This window comes from Brassica napus, chromosome A3 (genome assembly GCF_020379485.1).
Source record: "Brassica napus cultivar Da-Ae chromosome A3, Da-Ae, whole genome shotgun sequence".
NCBI classification, from domain to species: domain Eukaryota; kingdom Viridiplantae; phylum Streptophyta; class Magnoliopsida; order Brassicales; family Brassicaceae; genus Brassica; species Brassica napus.
In genome coordinates this window covers 29,264,642-29,287,437 of record NC_063436.1, presented here as the reverse complement: position 1 = coordinate 29,287,437, position 22,796 = coordinate 29,264,642, and the positions used below count along the sequence as shown (strand labels likewise).

General features: G+C 36.4%; 1 protein-coding gene across 2 annotated transcripts; it reads right to left on the bottom strand.

Moving 5' to 3' along the window:
* Positions 1-607: 607 nt before the first annotated feature.
* On the bottom strand, positions 608-13,329 carry LOC106452786 (U3 small nucleolar RNA-associated protein 20-like). 2 transcript variants are annotated; one of them, XM_013894959.3, is made up of 32 exons: positions 13,084-13,329; positions 12,813-12,940; positions 12,442-12,567; positions 11,930-12,087; positions 11,738-11,782; positions 11,440-11,518; positions 11,275-11,348; positions 10,995-11,101; positions 10,734-10,907; positions 10,334-10,537; positions 10,036-10,234; positions 9,886-9,960; positions 9,489-9,802; positions 9,011-9,197; positions 8,685-8,925; positions 8,244-8,583; positions 7,847-8,027; positions 7,624-7,764; positions 7,275-7,524; positions 6,746-7,183; positions 6,190-6,650; positions 5,973-6,109; positions 5,704-5,885; positions 5,245-5,631; positions 4,940-5,065; positions 4,615-4,680; positions 2,795-4,530; positions 2,428-2,719; positions 2,040-2,264; positions 1,357-1,890; positions 1,138-1,270; positions 608-1,048 (listed from the first exon to the last, which is right to left on the bottom strand). In XM_013894959.3, exons 2-32 carry the CDS (start codon positions 12,879-12,881, stop codon positions 786-788), a joined length of 7,944 nt encoding a protein of 2,647 aa, XP_013750413.2. In that variant the 5' UTR covers positions 12,882-12,940; positions 13,084-13,329; the 3' UTR covers positions 608-785. The 2 variants fall into 2 exon arrangements, with proteins under 2 accessions (XP_013750413.2, XP_048621492.1); XM_048765535.1 differs by having other exon boundaries at positions 10,334-10,525.
* Positions 13,330-22,796: the final 9,467 nt, after the last annotated feature.

Genomic DNA, 22,796 nt, shown 5'->3' with positions numbered 1-22,796 from the left:
AAGAAGAAGAAGAAGAGAGTGAGAACTCCAAAAGAAAGAAAGAAAGAAGAATCAAAGCGTTGTAGTAAGCCAAGAAGATGGAGATGGTGGTGGAGGAAGATGATTGAATGATTCATCACCACTTTTTCAAGCGGCTCATCAATAAACATTTGAAATCATCGGCGTCCGCTTCCACCGCAAGGTAACGACGGCGAGGCCGTATACGGCCGCCGTGTCGAAACCCTACGAGAGCAGAGCCTCATACTTAAACTAATGAGAGCGTTAATCCAAACCCTAAAGGCTACTTTATTTATAGTACCAGTTATTATCAAACTTGCAATTTACAGTTTTACCCTCGGACGTTTGACCTGAGACTCAAGCGGTGAAAGGGTGTTTTGGTCACTAAAAAACGTTTGCTCTAGACCATCTGGTCCATCTCCAATGGTTTAATCTATTTTTCACTTTAAAATAGAGTTAATTCTATAATAGTATTCAATTCTACTCCAATAGTACTTTATTTTAGAATGAAAAATAAAGTGATAAACAAAAAATAAATAAGTTATTCTATATTTGAAGTAAACCTATTTTTTACTCTATTATAGAGTGGAAAATAGAGTACCAGATGCTCTAACGCAAACAAACATATGAAAGCTATAAATTCAAAATTGGATATCAAATTGTTTGGAGGAGAGACATAATTTTACACAATCATGAAAAGTGTTTTTAAGTCTTTTATCTGAAATAAATGGATCATGAATACTTGAAAATTTCACTAGAGTTACTCTAAACTGAAGAGTGGACTCTCATCAAGAGCGAGCCCATCTAGATAACTTCATGCTAGTCATCCTCCTCCTCTTGTTGGCTTTGTTCTTTGAAGCTAACCTCAGTTTCCTCTTTGCATTTCTCTCTGGATTCACCACTGCCATTGTCTTTTCTTCTCTCTTTCTCTTCTCCCTCTTGTTTCTCAAGCTTTTCCTTATCTCACTGTACACCTCCACAAAGAGTTGGTTGCCTAATGTCTTGTCTCTTATACTGTCACGTACCTCCTCTGCTAGTTGTTTAGACTCATCTGGTAAAAACATTTAAAAAAGAACTCTTTGTTACATATCTGAAAAAGAAACAGAATGTGAAGAGGGAAGATGCAAAAGCTTATAATACCTGAGATGATCTTTCCTGTGAAACCTTCACAGACTTTGTACAATGGAAGCAGAATTTTGAAGGCATATAAACGACAGTCATCTTGATTCATCTGTGAGGTGAATGCTTTGTAGACGTTGAACACAATCTTCATCTGCATGTCCCAAGCAAAAACATAAATCAGTTAACTTAAAAGCCTGCAAAAGCTTAGGTTTTAATCACAAGAGCGAACAAGCAAACCTGAACAGACTCCGTATCAAGAGCAACCTTCCCGAGCCTCTTGAGCAAGCTTCCAATCAATACATTCCTTACACCACTCGCAGCATCATCCTCCTCGCCGTTCTCAGTACGTTTGCCTGAGGTAAGAGACAGAAAAGTAGACCTTCCTTTCCCTGAATCAAGCACTTCAAAGGCTTTTAGGAACACCACTTGCTCATCCTCGCCAAGACCGGACCAGAACCCATTGTCTTTTGCTTGAACAGAATGTCCAATCAGGGAATGAAGACTCGAGACCGCGAAAACAATATTTTCTACGAGGAGATCGACGTTAACATCTCCAGTGGTGGGTAGCTCCTTTAACTGGGAGCAAAGAGAAACAGCAACCGAGAACAGGCTACTTGGGTTCTCAAGAAGAGAATCAGATACTACTGTCTGAGATTCTGCTCTTTTCCTCCTAGCCAATGCCTTGAAATAATAATTCAGTAGCCGGCGTGATATACTTCGCAACCATGCGTGTGGGTACAACAAGAACTTAAATACCATTTTCCATATATCCTGAAAAACAATGTCAGAAAAAATGAGGTCCAATAAGAATCAGTCACAACTAAGTCTAGAGTTAAACATGACTTAAAATGCAATGGTTAAAGATTCAAGTATGTCTCAGACGTCTAATACAGATAAACATCATACATCTGAGTGCTTACCTCTAAATCTTCTTTGAGTTTTAAATCAGGAAATTGCCGGACCATCTTCTCTATCATAACGAGTGAGTAGTATGCTTCCTTCCAGAACGGAATAACACCTTCCTCGGCATTATGCAGGCTGGAAGCACTGACAGCAGACTTCATTATCACTTTGGCATCCTCCAATGTATTGTGGATATGCTTCCGAAATGATTTCTCCATGGAGTCAATAATAAATCCCAACACCTGCATGGCAACGAGTGAGTTAGAATTCCAGAAGAACCAATGGAGATATTACAAAAGATGCCCAAGTTACTACATCCATGCACTCAAAGAAGCTAGTGAAATTTATCAAATTCTGCCTCTTGAAGATTCAGGAAACGAATTCAAATAAGAACATGTCACATACCTGTGCTGCCACAGCCTGTAACCTTTGCTGCTTATACCAACACAGACAATACGATAGAATGGTACCAACTTGATCTTCACTGATGCACCCTATCAGAAGTTCTATCACAGAACCGATCCGGGGCAGGACTTTTTGATCAATATCATTGCCCAAACACATAGCAAGCTGAATGAACATTGTTTTCGACTGTTGGTCAAGAAATGACTTCTTGCCGAGATTTGGTACTGAGAATTTCAAGATTAGAGTATGAAGCATGTCAAGGACTGCTTCTCTTCCACTTGGATGTTCATACCTGGAAGACAAATTCAATTTAGTACTGGAAAAATAGAAGAATAAAATTCAAGTCATAGCTAGTGCATATACTTACTTCAGATTTTGCAGCAGAAATTCCACATGTTGCTGTAAACGTTTCTCAGAAAGTGTGTAGTGGACCAAAAACTGTAACAGTATCTGTTTGCATTTCTTGCGGATTGATTCCTGCTGACTTTTTACCAACAACTCTGAAACCTGAACTGCAACGTCATAAATCTCTGGAACCACAAGGTTTCGTTTCACAATGGCCTTGAGTAGTGAAAGGTTAACAAAGGATGGATCGGACTCCAGATCAACAAACATGGGGAACTGAATCACCAACTTTAGCTGCTCCGGAGACAAAGTAATGTTTTTATTACCGAGAAGCGTTGTTAATAGCTTAAGGCATGACTGCACAAGAGGACTGCTGGAATTCACTGCAGACTGAGCAATTGTTAACAATGCTGTTTTCAACTCATCTGCTTCAGAAATGAGGGAAGGCAGTGGAAACCATATTAATGAAGTGAAACATCTAAGGGCTGATGACACAATCTCTTCATACTTAGAACGCAAGCATTCCGTAAGTAGTTTGACAAATGAATCCAACTTCCCCAGCAGCTGTTTATCAGTGTTGTCGAGTTTGATTTTCTTCAGTCTGTTTTGCAGTAAGTCCAGAGCAAACACTGTTATAAGATGTGGACAAGACCTAGTACCAGAAATCAACCCAGCAGTCTCTTGTCGATCTCTTGATTTCCCTTTCTTTTGGGATGGCGGAGAAGACCCTTGATCTCCAGGACCATTCCTGTTGTTAATACCGTCGTCAACGCGGCCATATATAAAAACAAACAGATCTACTTGGTCAACAGATGGATTGCCTTCAATACCAACTGCAATTTGTTGTAACATCTTCTCCAGATTTGATTTTATCTTTGGAGTTAAATGCCGTCGCAGCTGAGAAGTGACCGGGGAAAGTAGTTTCAATGCATGCTCTCTGAACGTCACATTTTCACAAATCAACTTCAGACTCTCGAATGACATGCGTTTTCTTGTCTCTTTCATTTTGGATTTGAATTTGTCCACATCTTTCTGTTCAGCAACCTCGCCAAAGATGTCGTTTTCCACCACAGCAAGGAGATCATCCAAACAATGATCCAACTTCCCACACGTAGGTTTGGACAAGCACTTCGATAAGATAGAATGGACGGTGTATCCCAGCACATGCAACTCAGATCCTCGTTTCAGGATATCACGTAAACTTTTGATGACAACCTGCAAGTACTCGAGCCCCAATTCCTTCAAACAAGCAACCAGAGCAGATCTGGCTTCATCACGTGTGCTCTCCAACCGGTTCTTCGTAAAAGTGGCAATCCTCTTAATTATAGGGGACAGATAATCGTCCATTACGTCTTTGGGGAGCAGCTTTAGAACCTTCAGCGCAGCTACACTGCTGTTAACATTAACATTATCAGACTCAGAATCCATCAGCTTCTGCATCTTTCCAAACACAGTTTGAAGGCTTTTATGAATCCCCTCAATCTCCTCTTGCCTGTAACCACCATCTTCTGTAAAATGAAATTTATCCAAAATCAAGCAGATAAGCCGCAGCAGAAGCTTTCCCTTTTTGGTATGATTGTGCATCTCACGGAAACACCGATTCAATAGAGCATAGTACGACTTCCAACTCATATGTGCAGATACAGATGCAAGGGCCTCTGTGCATGCATTACGGACATTGTTCTCTTTTTCTTTTACATCTTGTCCATCGAGCAACATGTGGAAAAAGACTGCGACAAACAGTTTTCTCAAGACTCCCTGCAACCCCAACATTTGGTCGTAAGTTTCAAGAAAGTACAACAGTTGCCTTCAAAAATGTAAGAAAATCAAAAGAGAAAGTACCTCAGGCAGGCTGCTATCTCCGACCAGTTTTGCGAAGCGTGAAATCGCCTTTGATCTACGGTGTGACTGCGAGAAGTTGAAAGGAAAATCAATCATCGTAAGATGTCTACCACCATCATACGCTAAATGAAGCTACATGTATTATTTGTTTAATATGGTCTCGACAACCCAATCAAATTGATTTTTAAGAGAGAAAAGGAAAATAACACAAAATAAGAAGCGGGATAGGTTCCTATTTGGTTATCATATCGACTTAGATTCTCACCAACAGGCAACAGCACAAATAAAATGTGGACTCAATGAATCATATGATGAAATAAGTTACCTGAATGTGAATAATAGATTTAAAAAAATCAAGATTCTCATCTTCAGAGCATAAAGGTCTAAATGCACCAAGATTTCCAGCATCTGGGAGTTTTGTCACCATTTCACGTATCAAAAGAATCCACTCCTGTGACAGAATAATTCGTTTCAGTGCAAAGAAGAGAGACACAGGCCATAAGTATACATCTTACAACTAGAAAGCACAGATTAATAGTATGCTAACCATAACCTTAGAGCTAGTGGACAGTTAAATTTTCATTTTCTTCCTTAGTTTTTTTTCAACATAATTTAGAAGGGTTAGTGTACCTTCACTATATTGCCTCCTCTGCTTATTGCATCAGCAATGTGTTTCAAGATAAAATCAACAATGGACAGTGTATGCTTTCCTGTCCAGCTTGCATCAGCTATTTTGACCTCTTTGCCAACGCCAGAGTGAGCTGAAGCTTCTTGGCATAGTATTGAGGCCGAAAATTCAATGAAAGATGACAAGAGCTTATGTGCGCTTCCCCTTATCATAATGGATTCCGATGATAAGTTGTATAAACTTTGTGACAGTATAATCATCGTGTGCTGCTTCGAGGATTTAGCAAAGAAATCCGAGTCAATCTCCACATAAGCATTAGCTATCCTTTCATAGTCAAGGTCATCAACTTCCATGGCTGAGATGGAATTCATATCTCGGATGCGCTTTGCCTGTAGGTCGGGAACCAATTGTTTAGTTACAATTGTAAAAGCAAACGCAAAAGAAATAGTTATGCCACTTACCACATCATCCAGAGAAAAGTCGATTTTTGCAAGAGATTCAAGAAGATCACAAATGCACAATCTAACGTCAACTTCAGCGTCAACAAGTAGAGGAGAGACTTTGTTTATAATTTTGGTGACACTCTCAGTCCCAAGCAACGATATGATGTCCTGAATAGCTAGTAAAGCTTCACGACGGATATCTGTAAAAGCAATAAGACAGTCACATACAAGAGACATGATGCTGTAGTTTTATCCAAAAAAAGTAATGAGAGTGTAAGACACCATACCAGAATCTTTCACGTTTTTATCCAAGAAAGAAAGTAAGACTTCCAAATACTTCATAGCACAAGACTGATCTCCCATGTGCTTTGACAACAATTTAAGAATCCTAACCTCTCTTTCCCCATGATACTTGACTGATTTCCTGGAGATACGTAACACTTTTAGGAAAAAATTGAAGTAAGAGGAAATAACTTGAGGACGTCAATTTACAAGAGTCCTGACCTTTTGTTAATATCCCCGATGAAAAGAGAATGCAAGCTGCTGAACAGTGTTTCTACGTACGGATCTAAGAAGCCTTTGATCATACTGTCATCCTCATGCAACTCACTGTCAAGACAAAGCAGATTCTCTATGAACTTCAGTGCAGACGACTTTATAGCGTCTGAAGCTGTGGTGACTGTCAGAATCGAACAAATGTCTGGAATAAGAGACTCTTCCCGACATAAGAGGGTCACGAGATTGCGGTTTCTGCTCATTGACAAGAAGCATGAGAACAAGGAACTTGTTTTCTCACTACTAGAACCCTCCTGCTTGAAATTCTTGATTAACGGATTTACTGCCGAAAAGAAGAGGTTCCAGAACTCGGAACCAATATCAGAATCCTCGTATTTATCAAGAACATGAGCAATAATTTTCAGACACAAGGATCTCAACTCTTTAAACTGCTTCAAAGCAGTGCCAGCCTACACAAAAACCGGGAAAAAATATCAGAAACGATTTGTTTGCATGGATAAAGCTTTTAGGGAAACACAGAAAACAACACCAATAACCATTTTACCTGGTCTTGATGAACTGAAACATTCTGTTTATTGTCTGGTGTTGATGAGGCGGCAGTGTCATTTCTTGGTGTCAATGATTCAGTGTTTCTTTCTTCATAGTTTACCATTAGCCGGACAACACATCCCATCAAAAAGTCTATAAAAGGTCGGACACGGAGCTCATCAAAGACTTCAAGGATGTCTTGGATGACATGAAGAAACCCAGATTTCTGATTCTTGGATAATGTAGAAATAGTATCACCAGTGAAATCCTTTAAGAAATCCGCCTTTTGGAAATAATCCAGCGAACTTTTGCCTGAACTCCAGAACAAGTCCATTGTTTCCTCTGATATGATGTTCAAAGGCTTTATCAACAATACAAAGAAGAGGGAAAGGTCGTTAACATCCCGCTCAGCTATAAAGCGAAGAACTGCCTTCCTATGATTTATACTTGTATGCTGACAAGAAAATCAAATATAACTTATCAAGACCCCAAATGAAAACGTCATTGGCATAGGAAGTATACTAAAAGAAGTGAGTAATGTGTACCTTCCGTGAAGCCAAATTCTTTAATGTCCTGACTTTTGGCGCAAGGATTCGAATTTCAAGAGAGAAAAGAAGAGATCTGTGAGCTTCTTCAATGTCTACGGACATGTTCGAGGTTGTGAGTTCTTCTCTTAATTCCTCTGGTTTGATCAGTTTCAACAAATGCTCGCGGTGTGGGAGTAAGAAGTCGTTCGACAACAGAAGGCACTCTAGAACAATGGTTTGTAGTTCAGTATCATTATCGTCCAGGAATCTGGAAAAAAATCCAAAACACACAATGAAACAATTCAATTATGTACTCAAGAAGAGTTCAAGAGAATAGTGTATTATCAAATTGAGTAGCCTCGCCAACCTATTCTGCAGAACGTTGTTTAGAAATTCGCTAAACTGAAACGACTTAGGATTTTTCATCAATTTCAGCAAAGTCAACCACTGTTTAAGAACATTCCTCCAGTCATCTCCTTTACAAACTGGCGCATTGAACAATCCGACACTGCGACACAGAAGAAGAAAATTTTAGGACACTAGATGTATTGAAGTACTCTTAAAAACAACAAATATAAAGACATGGTTACCTCGTAGGATTTTCAATGTTGTATCCCAGAAACTTCAGCAACCGAGGGAGAATCTCAGAAGCACGGGACTGAGCAACTTTGGGAGCTTTCTGCAAGGTCTGGAGCAACTGCGTAGCCACCGTTGCAGTAGCTGTGCTATTAGACGGCGGATAGAGAAATAAATTAAAACGGCCAATCAGATCTGTAGATTAAAAAAAAATAACATGCATTAGGCTATACGGAACAGAAGATTGCTAGATGAAAATATAAGATAAGAGATGTAGTCACATATTATATATCGAGTCTAACATATTAAAACAGGAAAAAAAAATGTAAAATGTAATTTGAAACGGAAAAGACAACCAATTCATTATATGAGCGGATGAAATAGATATATACTTAAATGGTGAGAACCTACCGGTAGGCCTCTCTGACAAGTTGTGGTTCGGATTCTCACTATGATTGTCGAGTTTCTCAGATTTTAGCTGGCACTGGTCCAAATAGCAAACAAAATCACTCCACACAGCTACTGTGTGATTCCTCAGAAGAACCTCAAGACACTCAGATGCTGGACCCCACAGCTTAGTATAACTAATATGAAATATTCCCATCAGCCCATTCAATACTAGCTGCACATATGCCGCATGTACCAAGCCAGCAGAGAGATTCCTTTTTATTTCATGAATCATACTGATCAACTCCCCCTCCGTATTCACTGTGGGAACAATCTCTTGGATTGAGCGTAATAACTCAAGAACCTGGTAGTTCGAAAGAAAATTTAAAAAAACCAGCGGTAACAAGATTGAGTGCAGAGGCGGCAGCTATATAATACAGAACAAAGAATATGAAATCTACTCACATTCCTTTTATGAAGGGGTTTTTTGGTCTCCTCAGTTTTCATTTTCTTCTTGGGAGGATGCTCTTCAAAAGACGAGTCGGACGAAAATGTCTCAAAATGGCACAAAATCCTCAGCGTCATAAGACGGATGCATTTGTTTGGGTGGCGCAGATTTTCCGAAAATATGCCAAAAGCATCTTTAGCCTTTTCTTCTTGAAGTTCTGGTTGCGGCTTAGAACTGTCATCATTAGCTAATGCAAGCCTACAATTTAATATAGGAAAATGGATCAGCCTACCATCACAGTGTCATCAAACATGGAGAAGTATACCCAAATAAGCAAACTCACCTGTGCATTGAGTCCAAAAAATCGGCCACGGGGGTCAACACTTGTACGCATGACTTGTAATCTTTTGCCATAGACAACGCTTCCTCTATATCGTTGTGGTTGATTCTTCTCGGCAGTTTGTGACATGAACTTAAAGCAGCACCAAGTAAGCTCTGCCACTTCAATTCTGGGGTACTAAACGTGTTTGCTGCAAAATGTCCCATAAGAAAGATGTTAGTAGACTCCAGGATAAAAAAATCACATTCAAAACAACTCACTATCCACTTCACAACATATCAATGAAAGAAATATCACCGCAAAGACACTGAAAGATTGAGAGATTCAAAATTATCTATAGTGGAAGATCAATACCATGATTTTTTATGAGTTTGATCATAATATGAGACTGATAATCCACATAATTTGAGTGGCATCTTTGGGGAAAAAAAGGTAAAACAAAGTAACATGAAAAAGGAGTGAATCATGCAGTGGTACTTACCATCCGACACTGTCAAATACTGTCTGAGAGTATCCTTAAAGGAAATCAGTAATGATGGATCCACTTTGAAATAAGGATAACAGTTGACAACTCCCCAGATGGCAGCCAACTCGGCATCATCAGCTTGAGATAATCCAGTGTTCTCTACATTCTGCCGAACCTTCTTAATCTTTTCTTCCAAAAACTTATGAATTCTCTCAAATGTTTGATCTACGATGATCACTCTGTCGTGACTTGTTTGTTGGTTCTCGCAAAATGTCAGTAACAGAGGAATAACTTCCTCAGGAGACTCCCAAATCATATTGTTAATTGCACTGCAAAACAGAATATAGTTGCTTAGACACGGAGATAGGAAAATCAAAGAGGTAATGAAAAAAAACTATGATGTGAGACGTGCCTTAATATATTGTTTGTAAAGGCTTTCACTACGGATTGATCCTTGTTCAACAACTCCTCCAAAAAAGTCAGCAAACTGAAATAAAAATGATAATGTCAAGAGAAAAAAAAAGAAGATTGAATATATAAGCAGATAAAAAGTACACGATACCTTGAACTCTTCATGGCAAAAATGGGAGCCCATTGCGAAGCAACAGTTTCCAAATCAGTGACTCTGTTTATTGTGCTTAACATCAGTTGTAGAACTTCATCAATGACAGCAGATAAGTTATCCCCTTCTACAACGGTCTCAGAGGAAGCCACAAAAGTTGAGACAGTGAGGCCCACAAGTCGAATCAAAGATGGGTAATCTGCACAGTAAGAGTAATATTGGCAATACAGTCACGCATATGTTGCCATGTGCAGCCAAAAGACAAGTAAGTCAACACGTGTATGACTCAATCACTCACCATGAACCTTGAGACCTTTCTGAACCCTGACAGCTGCAGTAAGCACACTCAACAGTCGGCTTAAATGAACGGAGTTTTTGTTTTTGATCGATTCATTTATTTCTTGAATCAAGCATTTCCACATAACATTTAATTTGTCTGCTTCCAAATCCTCGCATAATCTCTCCAAAGTGGAACTAACAACTTCCACGACTGTACCAGGGCCTGCAATAGTAGCATCATTTTTATTTAAAAAAAAAGAAAGAAGTTGATAGATACGCAAATATTCGATAACTCTAAGATGCTACTTCCCATTCTCTAAATTCCACCCCTCTTCACTAAGAACTAAAAACAAACTAAATCAACCACACTACACTTCTAAATGGAATACTCATAGCATCTCTTTAGAAATGGGACTTGCCTTGAGGAGAATTATCACAAAAAGATAATGTTGAATCTTTCAGCAAGAAACTCAAAACTCTCCCGGCTTTTGAGTGGAGACTTCCAGAGGTTCCTCTCATAGCATAATAAAGTAAATCAACTGCTCCATCTTGTTTGGCTGGATCTGCAACTTCGGAAAGGATCCTGTTGATCCCTGTAATGTTTAGAGAAAAAAAAAGAATCAATTCGAAGGTCCCTCACATAGAAATCAAAAAGAAAAAGAGAAGAAAGTAATCATCACCTTTTTCAAGTTGCTCATTCCGCGCATTCCTCAACAAAAAGGACATAGACTCTGACATTAATTCATTGATATAGTCTTTAGGATGATACCTCAAGTCCAACGTATCCCTTCAAAATAGCAAATTAAATACAAAAAACGAAAATAAAAACTATTAGATGAAGAAACCCCTGAATAATTGCATTTATAAACATTCAAACCATCATCAGACCATGTGTCATCATCAGATCCATCACAGTAAACAGTCATTCTACATTAGATTGAAATCCTTTACTTTACTCACCTGAGAATACCTTCGATGTCGCGTACGAGATACTTCTGCAGATTCATTAATATCTCGCACCATGAAGAGAATATCTGCTCATAAAAAGGACAATCATTCAGCAAAAAAAAACATACAAAACATTGTCAGGGGTTTACAATAAATATGTTATAGAACACCAACAACCTGCTTGATAATATCCGCGTCTTTCTTGGCACCATTTTCTAGGAGTGCCACTAAGGAGTTCACGATCCGTGGAAGGAAGCTAGTCAAGAAGTTTACAAAATAAATTGGTAAGAACTTAGAAGATAGACAATATTTTATCACAGAAAGAAATACTCTGCAAGTACAATTCATCAGCTTTGCAAAAGCATTTGCTTTCAGTAGGATTTATAAAGGAGTATGGTCACAATGTTCTCTAACAGTAGAAGGGTGCAGCAGCAATGACAGTGACAAAAAGATAAAGTGTTCAAGAAAGACTCACGGGATAAAGTCCTCCAAGAGATCTCTTGATAAAGCAGCAATCAACCTGTTAAAAGCAACAAACATTTTGCATGAGAAGGAGTAAAATATATTTTCTAAGTGTTGCGGTTAACCACAGCAACTGAACGAGAAGATTCAGTGGCACAAAGATAAAACTGGCAAATGAAGTGAGAATGAGCAGAAATTAGCAAACCTGAGAATGGCGTCCAGGGACAATCTTGCGTCCATTTGTAATCGAGAGACAAGCTTGGTGAAGATTATTTCTTTTTGCTCAATGACCAAAGGCAAAGTCTGAACAAATGGCAACATTTCTTCATAAAACGAAATGAAATCTTCTGCTGTATTCAGTTCCTGCATTCAACCACCCAAATGAACCACAGTTAATATCGAGCACCCAATAAGTCTTGAATATATGCAAAGCAAAGGCAGCAGCAACCCCGCTAGAGATATAGATTGCAGCTTCTACGTCAGACACCAACAATATACTCAAGAGATAATGTTTCTCGTATCACCCTACATGCTAATAGAACAAACTAAGGAGAGCACAGAGTTCCACAATTCTTTGTATAGCATAAGCCACTAGGTTTGAGATTGAAGTTCGCATGGATCTTAACCTGAAGCTAGCATAGTCACTAGGATACAACCCAGAAGAAGAAAAACTGAAACTTTAGAGAGAGCTCTGAAGGCAACAAAATGAAACCATACCCTCAATTCAACGAGACAGTCTCTGAAAAACGAAGAACCCTCTGAAGGCTCAGGTTTAACCTTCTCCAGGCTCTTAAAGAAACCGCTGATGTCAATCTCATTGACTTTCTGAGCGAGATTCTTGAACTGCATCCACAAGTAACAAACCATAAAAACGGCGCATATAAGAGAAGTACAAAGGAAAGACATGTACTAGCTAGCATCTACGCCCCAAGTATGAACATGAATACCAAATAACACAAAACGAAGGAACCCCACAAAAGCCTAAAAAGAGTATATATCTATTCCAGAATCAGAGTTTTAACATCTTAATTAACAAGTCCTTTTTTATCTTTAATTTGAAACCGAGGCAGAAGGAGAAGAAGACGTACCACGAATTTCTTACGTCCCCCGGAAGTGTTGAGCGACTTGACTGCCCGAGCATCAGCTGGGGTCGCCATGATTCAGAGTGTGTGTGTGTGTGTGTGCAAAGTTTTAAGCTTTCAAGATTCTTTCTTCCCTAAACATCAAAGTTCACAACTTTACAATTAATTCCCAGAATAAAACGGTAACAATTCGTTATATCAATCTGTTTAATTTGACTTGTGCTTAAAAAGGACAGCACTTTGAGAATCGACAACAAAAGGACAAAAGCAAACTTACGTTTGGATGTGAAAGCCAGATTGGTCTGAAGAGGAGAATCGCAAGAAAAGCTGTCTGGGCTTGAGCTTGGGAGAGAGTAAGAGAGAACGGCGGAGGAAGAAGGGTTTAAGCTTTACTTTTATTCTCTCAAAATCAAAGAGGAGGTTTGGGTTTAGTTAGTCGGTTAGGTTTATTCTGGTTTTTCTGTAACCGACACTCTTGTCTTAACCGAATTATAGGGTTTAGTTCTATTTAGACCGAGATATTTGACAACGTTTTGATTTTGTAATTTTAAAACAACATTGTAAATGGATCAACTTTTCTGAAAAATATATTTTTGTAAATTAGCTTGACTGAAATTTTGTGTATTTGATATTGTTATATAACATGTTGATCATAGCTTTATATAATAAGGGAACATAACTTCCAGTCTCAATGGCAGTTTTTGTAACTCATAATGTTGTATTTGGTTAAATTCAAACTCGTGATAAACCGTTAACCCATCTCAGTTTCAGCTTCTTATAGCATCTTTTGTCCGTTCGCTTGCATTACCACTCATTATTAGAGCACAAAGCCAATATGATGCAATCAAGCTCACAAGGAGATTTTAGCAAGATAGGTTACTACATATATGTAACGTTTATCGATAGTTCAACCTTCAGAGTTGCCTCCTTCCTTCTTTTTATGATGATACAATCAAAAATCTCTTTAGTTCTTGGCAGACTATGCTCATAGAATAGAATAACCAACAAGCTAACTGTTATTGCCAATCTTCAGTTTCAAGTCAACAAACCCACTAAATCCACCTTGATTGAGAAAACCGCAAGTCTCTATGTATTATCAACCATCTTAAGCTCTTAAATTGCGAATTTTGGATGCAATAATTGAGTGACTGAACAATGACAATACATAATGCAAAATGGAATCAACCCACATAAATGTTTCTCCGTGATTAATAAGCTACTCTTGTCAAATTGGCTAGTGCTTTCATCAGTGATTTTACTAATTGCTACAATTCCTACCTTGAAAACATATACTTGAATTTTCTTCCCACTTGGTGATGTTGATCTCATTCTCCTGCAAAGCACAAAATCAGATTTTTTTTTTATTTGTAGGGCTGTTCTATTGCATAGGTCTTTTAGTGATGACAATGCCTAAATCCACAAAATTTACAGGATCCTGTTCAGCTATATATACTACACTCACTTGCACAGAAAGAATTAAACAAGTCAATCCACAACACTTTTTCTCACAATTGGTATAGTTACCTAAAAGCTTATAAATAAATGCCCTGGTTAGCACAGTACCTATCAAACAATCAGCATATCTTAATTATTTTGCCTAACTGGAGATGCAACAAAAGGAAGAAAGCAAATATAACCTAACACATCAGATGCTGCATCACACATTATATCAGAGTTATATGGTTGAATCTGCCTCTACATTGAATCCCTGGTTACGAAAACATGATACTGTGACAAGATACAGTTTAGTAACAAAGTCCATCTTTCTATATCCGTTGAAGAATCTGACATTCAATGCTCAACTGAACTTACCGATTAAATTACTTAGAACAGGTATCTGAACTAGCCAATGAAGATCAGCAGAAACAACAGTGATCACAATAACTTAAACCAAAATAAGTAACATGAAATTTCTCAAGTTGGCCTTATATATAGATCATATAATATATCCATGACTTTCCCGGCTAAGGAAAAGAAGCTGGCTTTTGAACAAAAAAAAAAAAAAAGGAAAAGAAGCTGGCTATAACACTTAAGATAGTGATGATGTACACGGAAAATATATGCATCTCCACTAGAACAGGTAACTAACTAGATTTACAATTTGATTTCATCAGACACAACACAAGTTTTACCTCTTAAACTCCGTTACTATGGTGCATTTTGTAATTGTAACTAGACAAAATCATTGCAAAACCACAGGCATCCAGTTGACAAAAACCTTTTCGATAACAACATAAATTAGCTTGCACAATAAAGGTAAAGATCAAATCAGCAAAGTACCACTAACATCTGATGAGATATAGTCAATCAGGCAACCTAAGATCAATCATTTCAGAAGACAAAAGTATATTATTTCTAACATTTCTGTCTCCACAGTTGACAATTATGAATTTCAAAGGGAAGCACATTCGAGGCCAGTACAGGCGCAGCAAATTTCACAATTTGATCTCATCAAACACAATATTAGCAAGATGACCTATATATAAAGCCAATATACTGGAGAGGAAAAAGCATCTCCTTATTATGCATTTAGTAATCAACGCAAACTAAACAAACTCACTGCAAAACTAGGACCCCAATTACAAAGAACTTGATTCTGATAAAAGTATATCGATCGTGGAAAGACAAACATTAAGCTTCACTAGCAAAACAAAAGATCAAACCAACAAGATTAAACATAAGATGAAATATTGCAAATTCCGAAACTTTCAGTATACCAATCATTTCAGTGTGAAGAAATAACTGTTTTGTCCACCTTTGGCAGCAGAGACAAAATGATTTTCAGTATATACTAACATTTTTAAACTCCTTTGGTACCATATAAGATAATGCATTTCAACAGAAACTAAAATTTTCGACTTGGAAGAAAGCAAAACAAGCAACTAAAACTATTTCCTAGCAAAGTTGGAAGCAAAAATGAAGAAACCTGCAAGAAAAAGGGATATAACAAAAAGCATAAGGTCTAGGGTTCAATCTTTTTATTTTGGATAACAACTAGCTTATAAATCAAGTTAAGTGAGTCACATCCACACACTGCTAGATCACATTCCAAGATGGACCTCAGTGCACCAACTAGCATTAATCCTTACAAACCTAACACCAAAAGGGAAATTACAGATGGAAGACGTTTTAAGAACAAATTAAACAGCTGGATTCAGTGCTTCATTACAAACTTACTCAATAGAAAAAAATCATATTCTCATTAAAACGGTACAGAACTACTATCTACATGAAATAGAAAACCTGAAAACTACATCTGGTTTGAAACGAAAGAAGACAGAAGAACGAAAACAAATAGCTTCATAATCCGAGGTTCACTTACATCATGTAGCTTTTAAGATCATCAGAGAATTTCAACATGCAGAAACTTAAACAAACAAACAAAAAAAGGAAGAAAAAACTCAGATGACCGCAAGCAAAAATGACAAAAGAGACAATCAATAAATAGTTAATTAATCTTTGAGAAGAATGTGTACCGGTGGGGATTTATGATAATCAAAACTCGCGCTTTTCCTAGATCCACTAGAAAAAAAAGGACAAATAAAACACACTTGAAATTTACATTTATCATAACCCACATATATAAATCTGAGCTTTTCTCCTCCAAACATTCTTTTTTTTTTTTGAGAAAAGAAAAGAACAAACATTCTTAAGCGTGGGCAAGCACCCATTTCAACACTAACACACAAAAAAAAAGTAAATAATATCTACACATAGCGAAATTGATAACGAAAGGGCGTCAGTCTTATCCACATCACAAGCCAAGTGCGCAACAAAAGAGATGATAACAAGATAAGTGATATGTAGATGATAAGAAGGTCAATAAATTAGAGAGAGAGAGAGAGAGAGAGAGAGAGAGAGAGAGTGTGTGAAAGCGAGAACTCAGGCAACTGACAGAAAGAGAGGTGAGCACGCACAAGCAAAGTTATGGACACATAACAGTGCCTGCATGTGCTCACTCTCTTCTGTCAGTTTTCTCTGTTGCAAATCCTCAATCACCTCCTTCTCTGTCTTAAAACAACAAACCCATATATAGATTTTCTGTGCAAAAGGACTCAATTTTCTAGCTTATTCACCTCCCATTCCCACAGATCTCTACAAACCCTAATGAATACTCCAGAGAACCCGCAATTCAATCGTCTTTCAGTTCTCAGAGATCTCTGTTAGTATTACTACACAGTCGGTATATAAAGAGAGAGAAAGGGTTTGAAAATAGCGGAGATTGTGTTTTTTTTATCTTTCACTTTTCTTTTAACTTGGGGGTTTTCCGGGCTACGCCCGGATTTTTCCTATAATATTAGTTTAATTTTATATTTATATTTTAAAATAGAACAAATATGATATATACTGAAACTTGTTATAGAATTATAAACATAAATGCAAATTTAAAAATATTTGAAATAAATTGTTGTGTTTTATTGGAGTTTTATGTAGGATATTAGTAATATTAATAAAAAGTTAACTAAATTATAAGTTAAGATCTATATATATTCTTTATCTTGGTTATTTATTTTTATGTAAAACAATTGTAAAGCTTATAATTAGTATTGTATAAATTTTGATTGGTTTTAAAATTATTAAATTTCATTTTTGTACTTGTCTTTAAAAGAAAGTACCACCGACTTGTATACCGGTTCTTTATTTGTTGACTTTTTAGATCTTTTATCTGTGCTACGCGCGGATTGTTTAGTCTAGTAAAACTTTTATTTATTTAATTAATTTATATTTATTTTAATACTCTATATTGTAATTTGTAAAGTGATTTTTTGCCTCTGAACTCTCATACTTAAAGTTAAAGCCACTAAAAGATTTATAATCCTTAATAAATAAATATATTTGTTAGTATATAATTAACAATTAATTAAAAGAAATTTTATTGATTTATAATTATCATTGTCTAAAAATAATTTATATTGTGTTATAAAGTCTTCATATCTTAAATAAAAAATAAGATTTGTTAATATATTATCGTAAATGAAAATGCTTTTTTATTTGGTAATTATCATTTATAAAAATAATTTATATTGTGTTACCAAAAATAATATTTTACATCATTATTATTATTTTTAAATAAAAGAGATATATCTCTCTATATATATTGTATATAATTTTATATATACAATAAGTTTTTTAATATTCTTACACGATAAAGGAAAATTTTATTATAATAAATAACTTTGTGATATGTATAAAAAATTGATATTTATTTTTTTATTAAATATTTCAAATGCATGAGTATTTTTAAACTGTATTTTACGTGATAAAAATAATTTTGCTATGATAAAAACACTCTGTATGTTTGATTTAATATTAAATATTCTGAACATATGAAAATAATTTATTCTAGTGATATTTAAATTGATAATATATTTATTTATATGCAATTATTGTGTTTGCAACCAATGTACCGTTGCAACAAAACTCTTTTTTGAGGTCCTTAAATATCTTGCTGTAAAATAAACATGAACATGTCCGAGTTCAGAGTTCAGAGTCATGAACCAATGTACTGTTGCAACAAAACTCTTTCTTGAGGTCCTTAAGTATATTGCTGTAAATATACTCTTTCTTCAACCCTTGGACTGTTGTCAAGCTTTTCCTACCATTGCGCTGATGCACACGGATGTGGACGTACTCCTTTGTTCCCGCACCTGAGTCCTCAGCATTCGCATCAGCAAACGGGTCTGCAGGTAATTAAAAAATAAATTGATTAGCAAATGAGAAACATTAACCATAGCCCATGTTCCAAATATAAAAAACTGTAACCAAAGATTTAAGATAAGTCTTAAATGGACAAATGAGGCAGATAAGCAGAGGTATTTTGATAGACTATGGATCAAAGTGGAACTTACCGAAGGCAGTAGAGACCTGGGAATCAAGTTCAGACATGAAACTTTGTTGATCTGATGGGCAAAAGGACAGAGAATCTGAGACCTGAGCAAGAAGACCAACGTCATAATAAGAGTTTAACACACTCAGATGGGTACAAAACACCATGATATAAACAGAACAGTTACCCATCAAGTAAACTACACTTTAGTATGAGTTACACAAAACACTAAGATACATTGCGCTTGAAGTAAACGATTTCAACAACTCCTGAGTACCTTAAGAAGGGGATGGAGATAGCTAGCATGAAGAGGTTGTCCCTTAGCATTGAAGTTATACTCCTTGAATTCCAACTCTTGCCAGCTGCATGTGAGTACTCATTTTTCTCTTACTTTTCCAATGCCAACAACATAATTAATACGTCTAGAAAACAAACATTAGTGATTAGTACTCACTTGTGTAGATTTTCTCGAGTCAAGTCAGTAGCGAAAATCTTCCTTTTGGAAGCATAATTAGGACCTTTCTCAACATCAGAATATCCCGTCCATCCCCTAATAAGTAAGGAAAGGAGGTAAGCTTTAAAAAGGTATTAAGTATTTGTTGATCCATTTGTGATAGTAATATATTTGTTTGTTTGTAGTTGTTCAGGCAAAAGATGAATATCGTAAGTTGTATCCCATATTTGAATGAAGTGAGAATTCTGGTGTCAACCTTTGACCTATCGTTAGTTGAATTTGTTGGAGCTTGGATTGAAAGTTATTGTTGTATATAAGAACGTGGGATTAAAAGAGATTGCATGGTAATAGAAAGAGAAGGGTTAATACGTATGGGAGGGGGGGGGGTTAAAATAATAGAAAGGAAAGCAGCAAACAAAACATAGAGGTACAAAGTGAAGATCAACATAAATCTAGAATTCTGTAGCACCATTCCTTTGAAACGAAGTCATATTTCGGGAGCTTAACTTGCGATTTGGTACTTTTCAATACACAGCTATGAATATATTTTATTGCATTGGTGATTTTATATTTATAGTATGTAAATTTGAGACAGTATGGTTTAATAAATATAGAAATTTGTAATGGTGCGAAAAAAAAATATCTAAATGGTGTGAATGGATATCTTATACTATATTATATTTGGTGACTGTATATGTTGTATTGCTCCAATATTTGAATTTTTATGTTAAAACAATACTGTTCAAGTTCATGACTTTATTTTGTACAATTAAATGTATATTTTGTTGTTTTCACTTGTATACGTACAGATTTTATTATTCTTTTAATGTTTTATTTGTATATCGTAGACTTATTAATATGTATTTTTATCTTGGAATTTTAACAGTATTGTTTTTTGTATGCTGACATTGTGTTTATATTTTATCAAAGTTATACAAATAATAGGTATGTTTTTTAGAAGTTATTTTAATTCCACAAACGTATGCAAAAAAATTCATCATGTCATCTCTTCAATGTTTTCCTATAACCTTAGATTCATTAAATTTATTCATTAGAGATGCTTCATTAGAGCCCTAAACTTATCCGAAGATGGCTTTGCCTATTGATTATATAAAAGAGATTACATTGGACTGAAATTGGTGACTTATAAACAACATAACAGATATGTTTATTTGTGTATACTATAGGATCATTTTCCTTAAGAAATGCAAAAACATATCTACCATTTTTGGCTTTTCAGACCTGCATCGAGCATGGCGGATGTGAATTTGTAGATTCTCCGGCATGTTCTTGGTAAGTAATCAGATCTTTTGAGAGATAACCATCCTAAACAACAACAAAACGTAGATGTCATAAGAAAATTAAGCTTACATATCTTTGATTCCTATCAAATTTAGAAACGATCTTATTTGCCATCACTCCATCTATATTTAAATCAAGGTTAAATAGGTGTCCCTATCTACTTAAGAAATGAGAATTTAAACATAAAGTTAATCATGGTTTAAACGGAGGGAGAAAATATAACTGGATACCTACTACATGTTTAGTGTTGACTGTTGTTGCTAACAGTACAACAGGAGTTGCGAAGCTTAGAAATCGCCAGCAGGCTGATCCCACAGGTAGAGATTCAGAGCATGTCCCTGTAAATGGTAATCTTAAGCTCCATCACGAGAACGGGAAAACGTTGTTCTTATCATGGAGGTAAATCAAGACTGGCCGAGTGCTTCCTCCATCTATTCCATCAAGGGCTGGTGGTTCGCCCAGAGTTTGATTAGCTTGATGTGGCCAAGGACATCTAACACAATCAGTAAATAAATTATTTTCTTTGGGGTGTTAAAACCTGCTTAACCATCACTATGATTTGAGAATTAAAATTTAAATCGAGAACATAAAATCTTTCTTACCATACAAATCAATCTGAGGTCACAGTCTGCTTCAAAATCCTCTTAAGACTGGAACCTTTTAGAAATCATACGACTTTACATAAACGAAATCATGTTCCACACAGAGGTTCTGCGCATTGAGTTCATCTACAAACTTCTTTTATAACTTGTTTCCAAAGTTCCTGCAAAAACAAAGACGATAAGACATACAGAAAAAATATGATTAGCTTTTTGCTTCATATGGCCGATGAAATCTTTAAAACTGAAAATCATTCATTAGTGTATGCTCAATCAACTTGTAGAAGTCAACAATAACGTACTATTTGCACCAATGTTAACTGCAAACCAACAAAGTCTCTCCCGGTCAAGCCACTTGGATCAAACCAATTAGATTGAGTCATGCAGATCAAAGAGATTCCTTACCAGAATTGTTGCTTTCGTTGGTGTTTTCATCCTTCACATGGCCAAAGACTGGGCTAAATCAGCTGTCTTATTCCGCTTTATTTGTTTGTTGAACAGGGTAGCTCGTTCATCTTCTACGGTCTTATTCCCCTTCCACCTCTTTCGTTACTCTTCTCCAGATCCGTTTCACCAAAAGATAAAACAATTTACAAAAAAGAAAAAGTGCAGGTAGTTACTGTGTTACTAAGAGTTTTCTGGTTTTGAGAGAGTTGAGACTTTCTTTGTCAAGTTCCTGAAAGCAAGAAAAGCCAACTTAGTCTCTTAAATTATAAAAAGCTGGATTAGATTTCTACATAATAGTTCTGATTAAACAAACCAGTCCTTGTTGTATTTGTAGAAGAGACTCCTTCACTTTATCTTCAACATGTTGAACCTAAAACAAAAGATTACAAAGTCAACATGATGAATAAAAAGAAGCCAAGACAATTCAATTCAATACCTTCCTAGAGACTTGCTTTCCCATTGCAACCCACCTCTTTTTAGCAGCTTGTGTGCTTCCAATTTTGAAAACAGAAGGATCTAGCTTTTTCTGAAACAAACAAAAATAACAATTTTTAAGACACACACCAGTGAAAGATAAAAGAAATTATCAAAAGCATAGTAATCATCACCTCAAGATCATCTTTGGATATGCTATCTTCCTCAGGAATAGCCGAGAAAAAGTGAATCTCCGGTTCCGCCGCATAGTAATCAAAACCAATGTCTCCCGTTTGAGCTCCTGCACATCAATGATTAATAACTAAACTCCACAACACATAGATCCGTGATTATCAATCGAAAGTGGTGGTGATACCTTAGCTTCGATGTAGCTGAAACCTTGGTGTGCTAGATATAAAAAAAGAGTGAAACTTTAGCTGAAACGAAGACATATTTGTTTTCATAGATAAAAAAAATGCGAAACTAAACCCTTTAATGATCACATTTAATCTATATGGAAGAAATCGAAAGCCTGGACCATAATCTCCATGATCAAACACTGTCAAGGTTACATCGGTGTTATGTAACAGGAACAGATCGTGAAAGAAAAAGCAAAAGGCATGTCAGAGAATGCAACGGAGTCACAAAAAAATGAGATTCGAAATTACCCAGATTCATAGCTTTATTACTCAATTGGGGATTGTGGTTTGATTTGGTATATACATTCATCCATCTCCGTCTATCTCGAAGCTTCAAGTCGACTTCTATGGCCGCATCCATGTCTTCTTCTTGCTTCCTTTCATCGCTCCGTCTAATCCCACTCAAACGAACCTTCTTCTCCTCCGTTAATCCTCCATCCAAAAACCTAATTCTCCGGCCAATCCCCTCTTTCCTCCGAGCGATCGTCACGTTCCAGAAAATACCAACCGTTATCGTCCCTCCCTTAT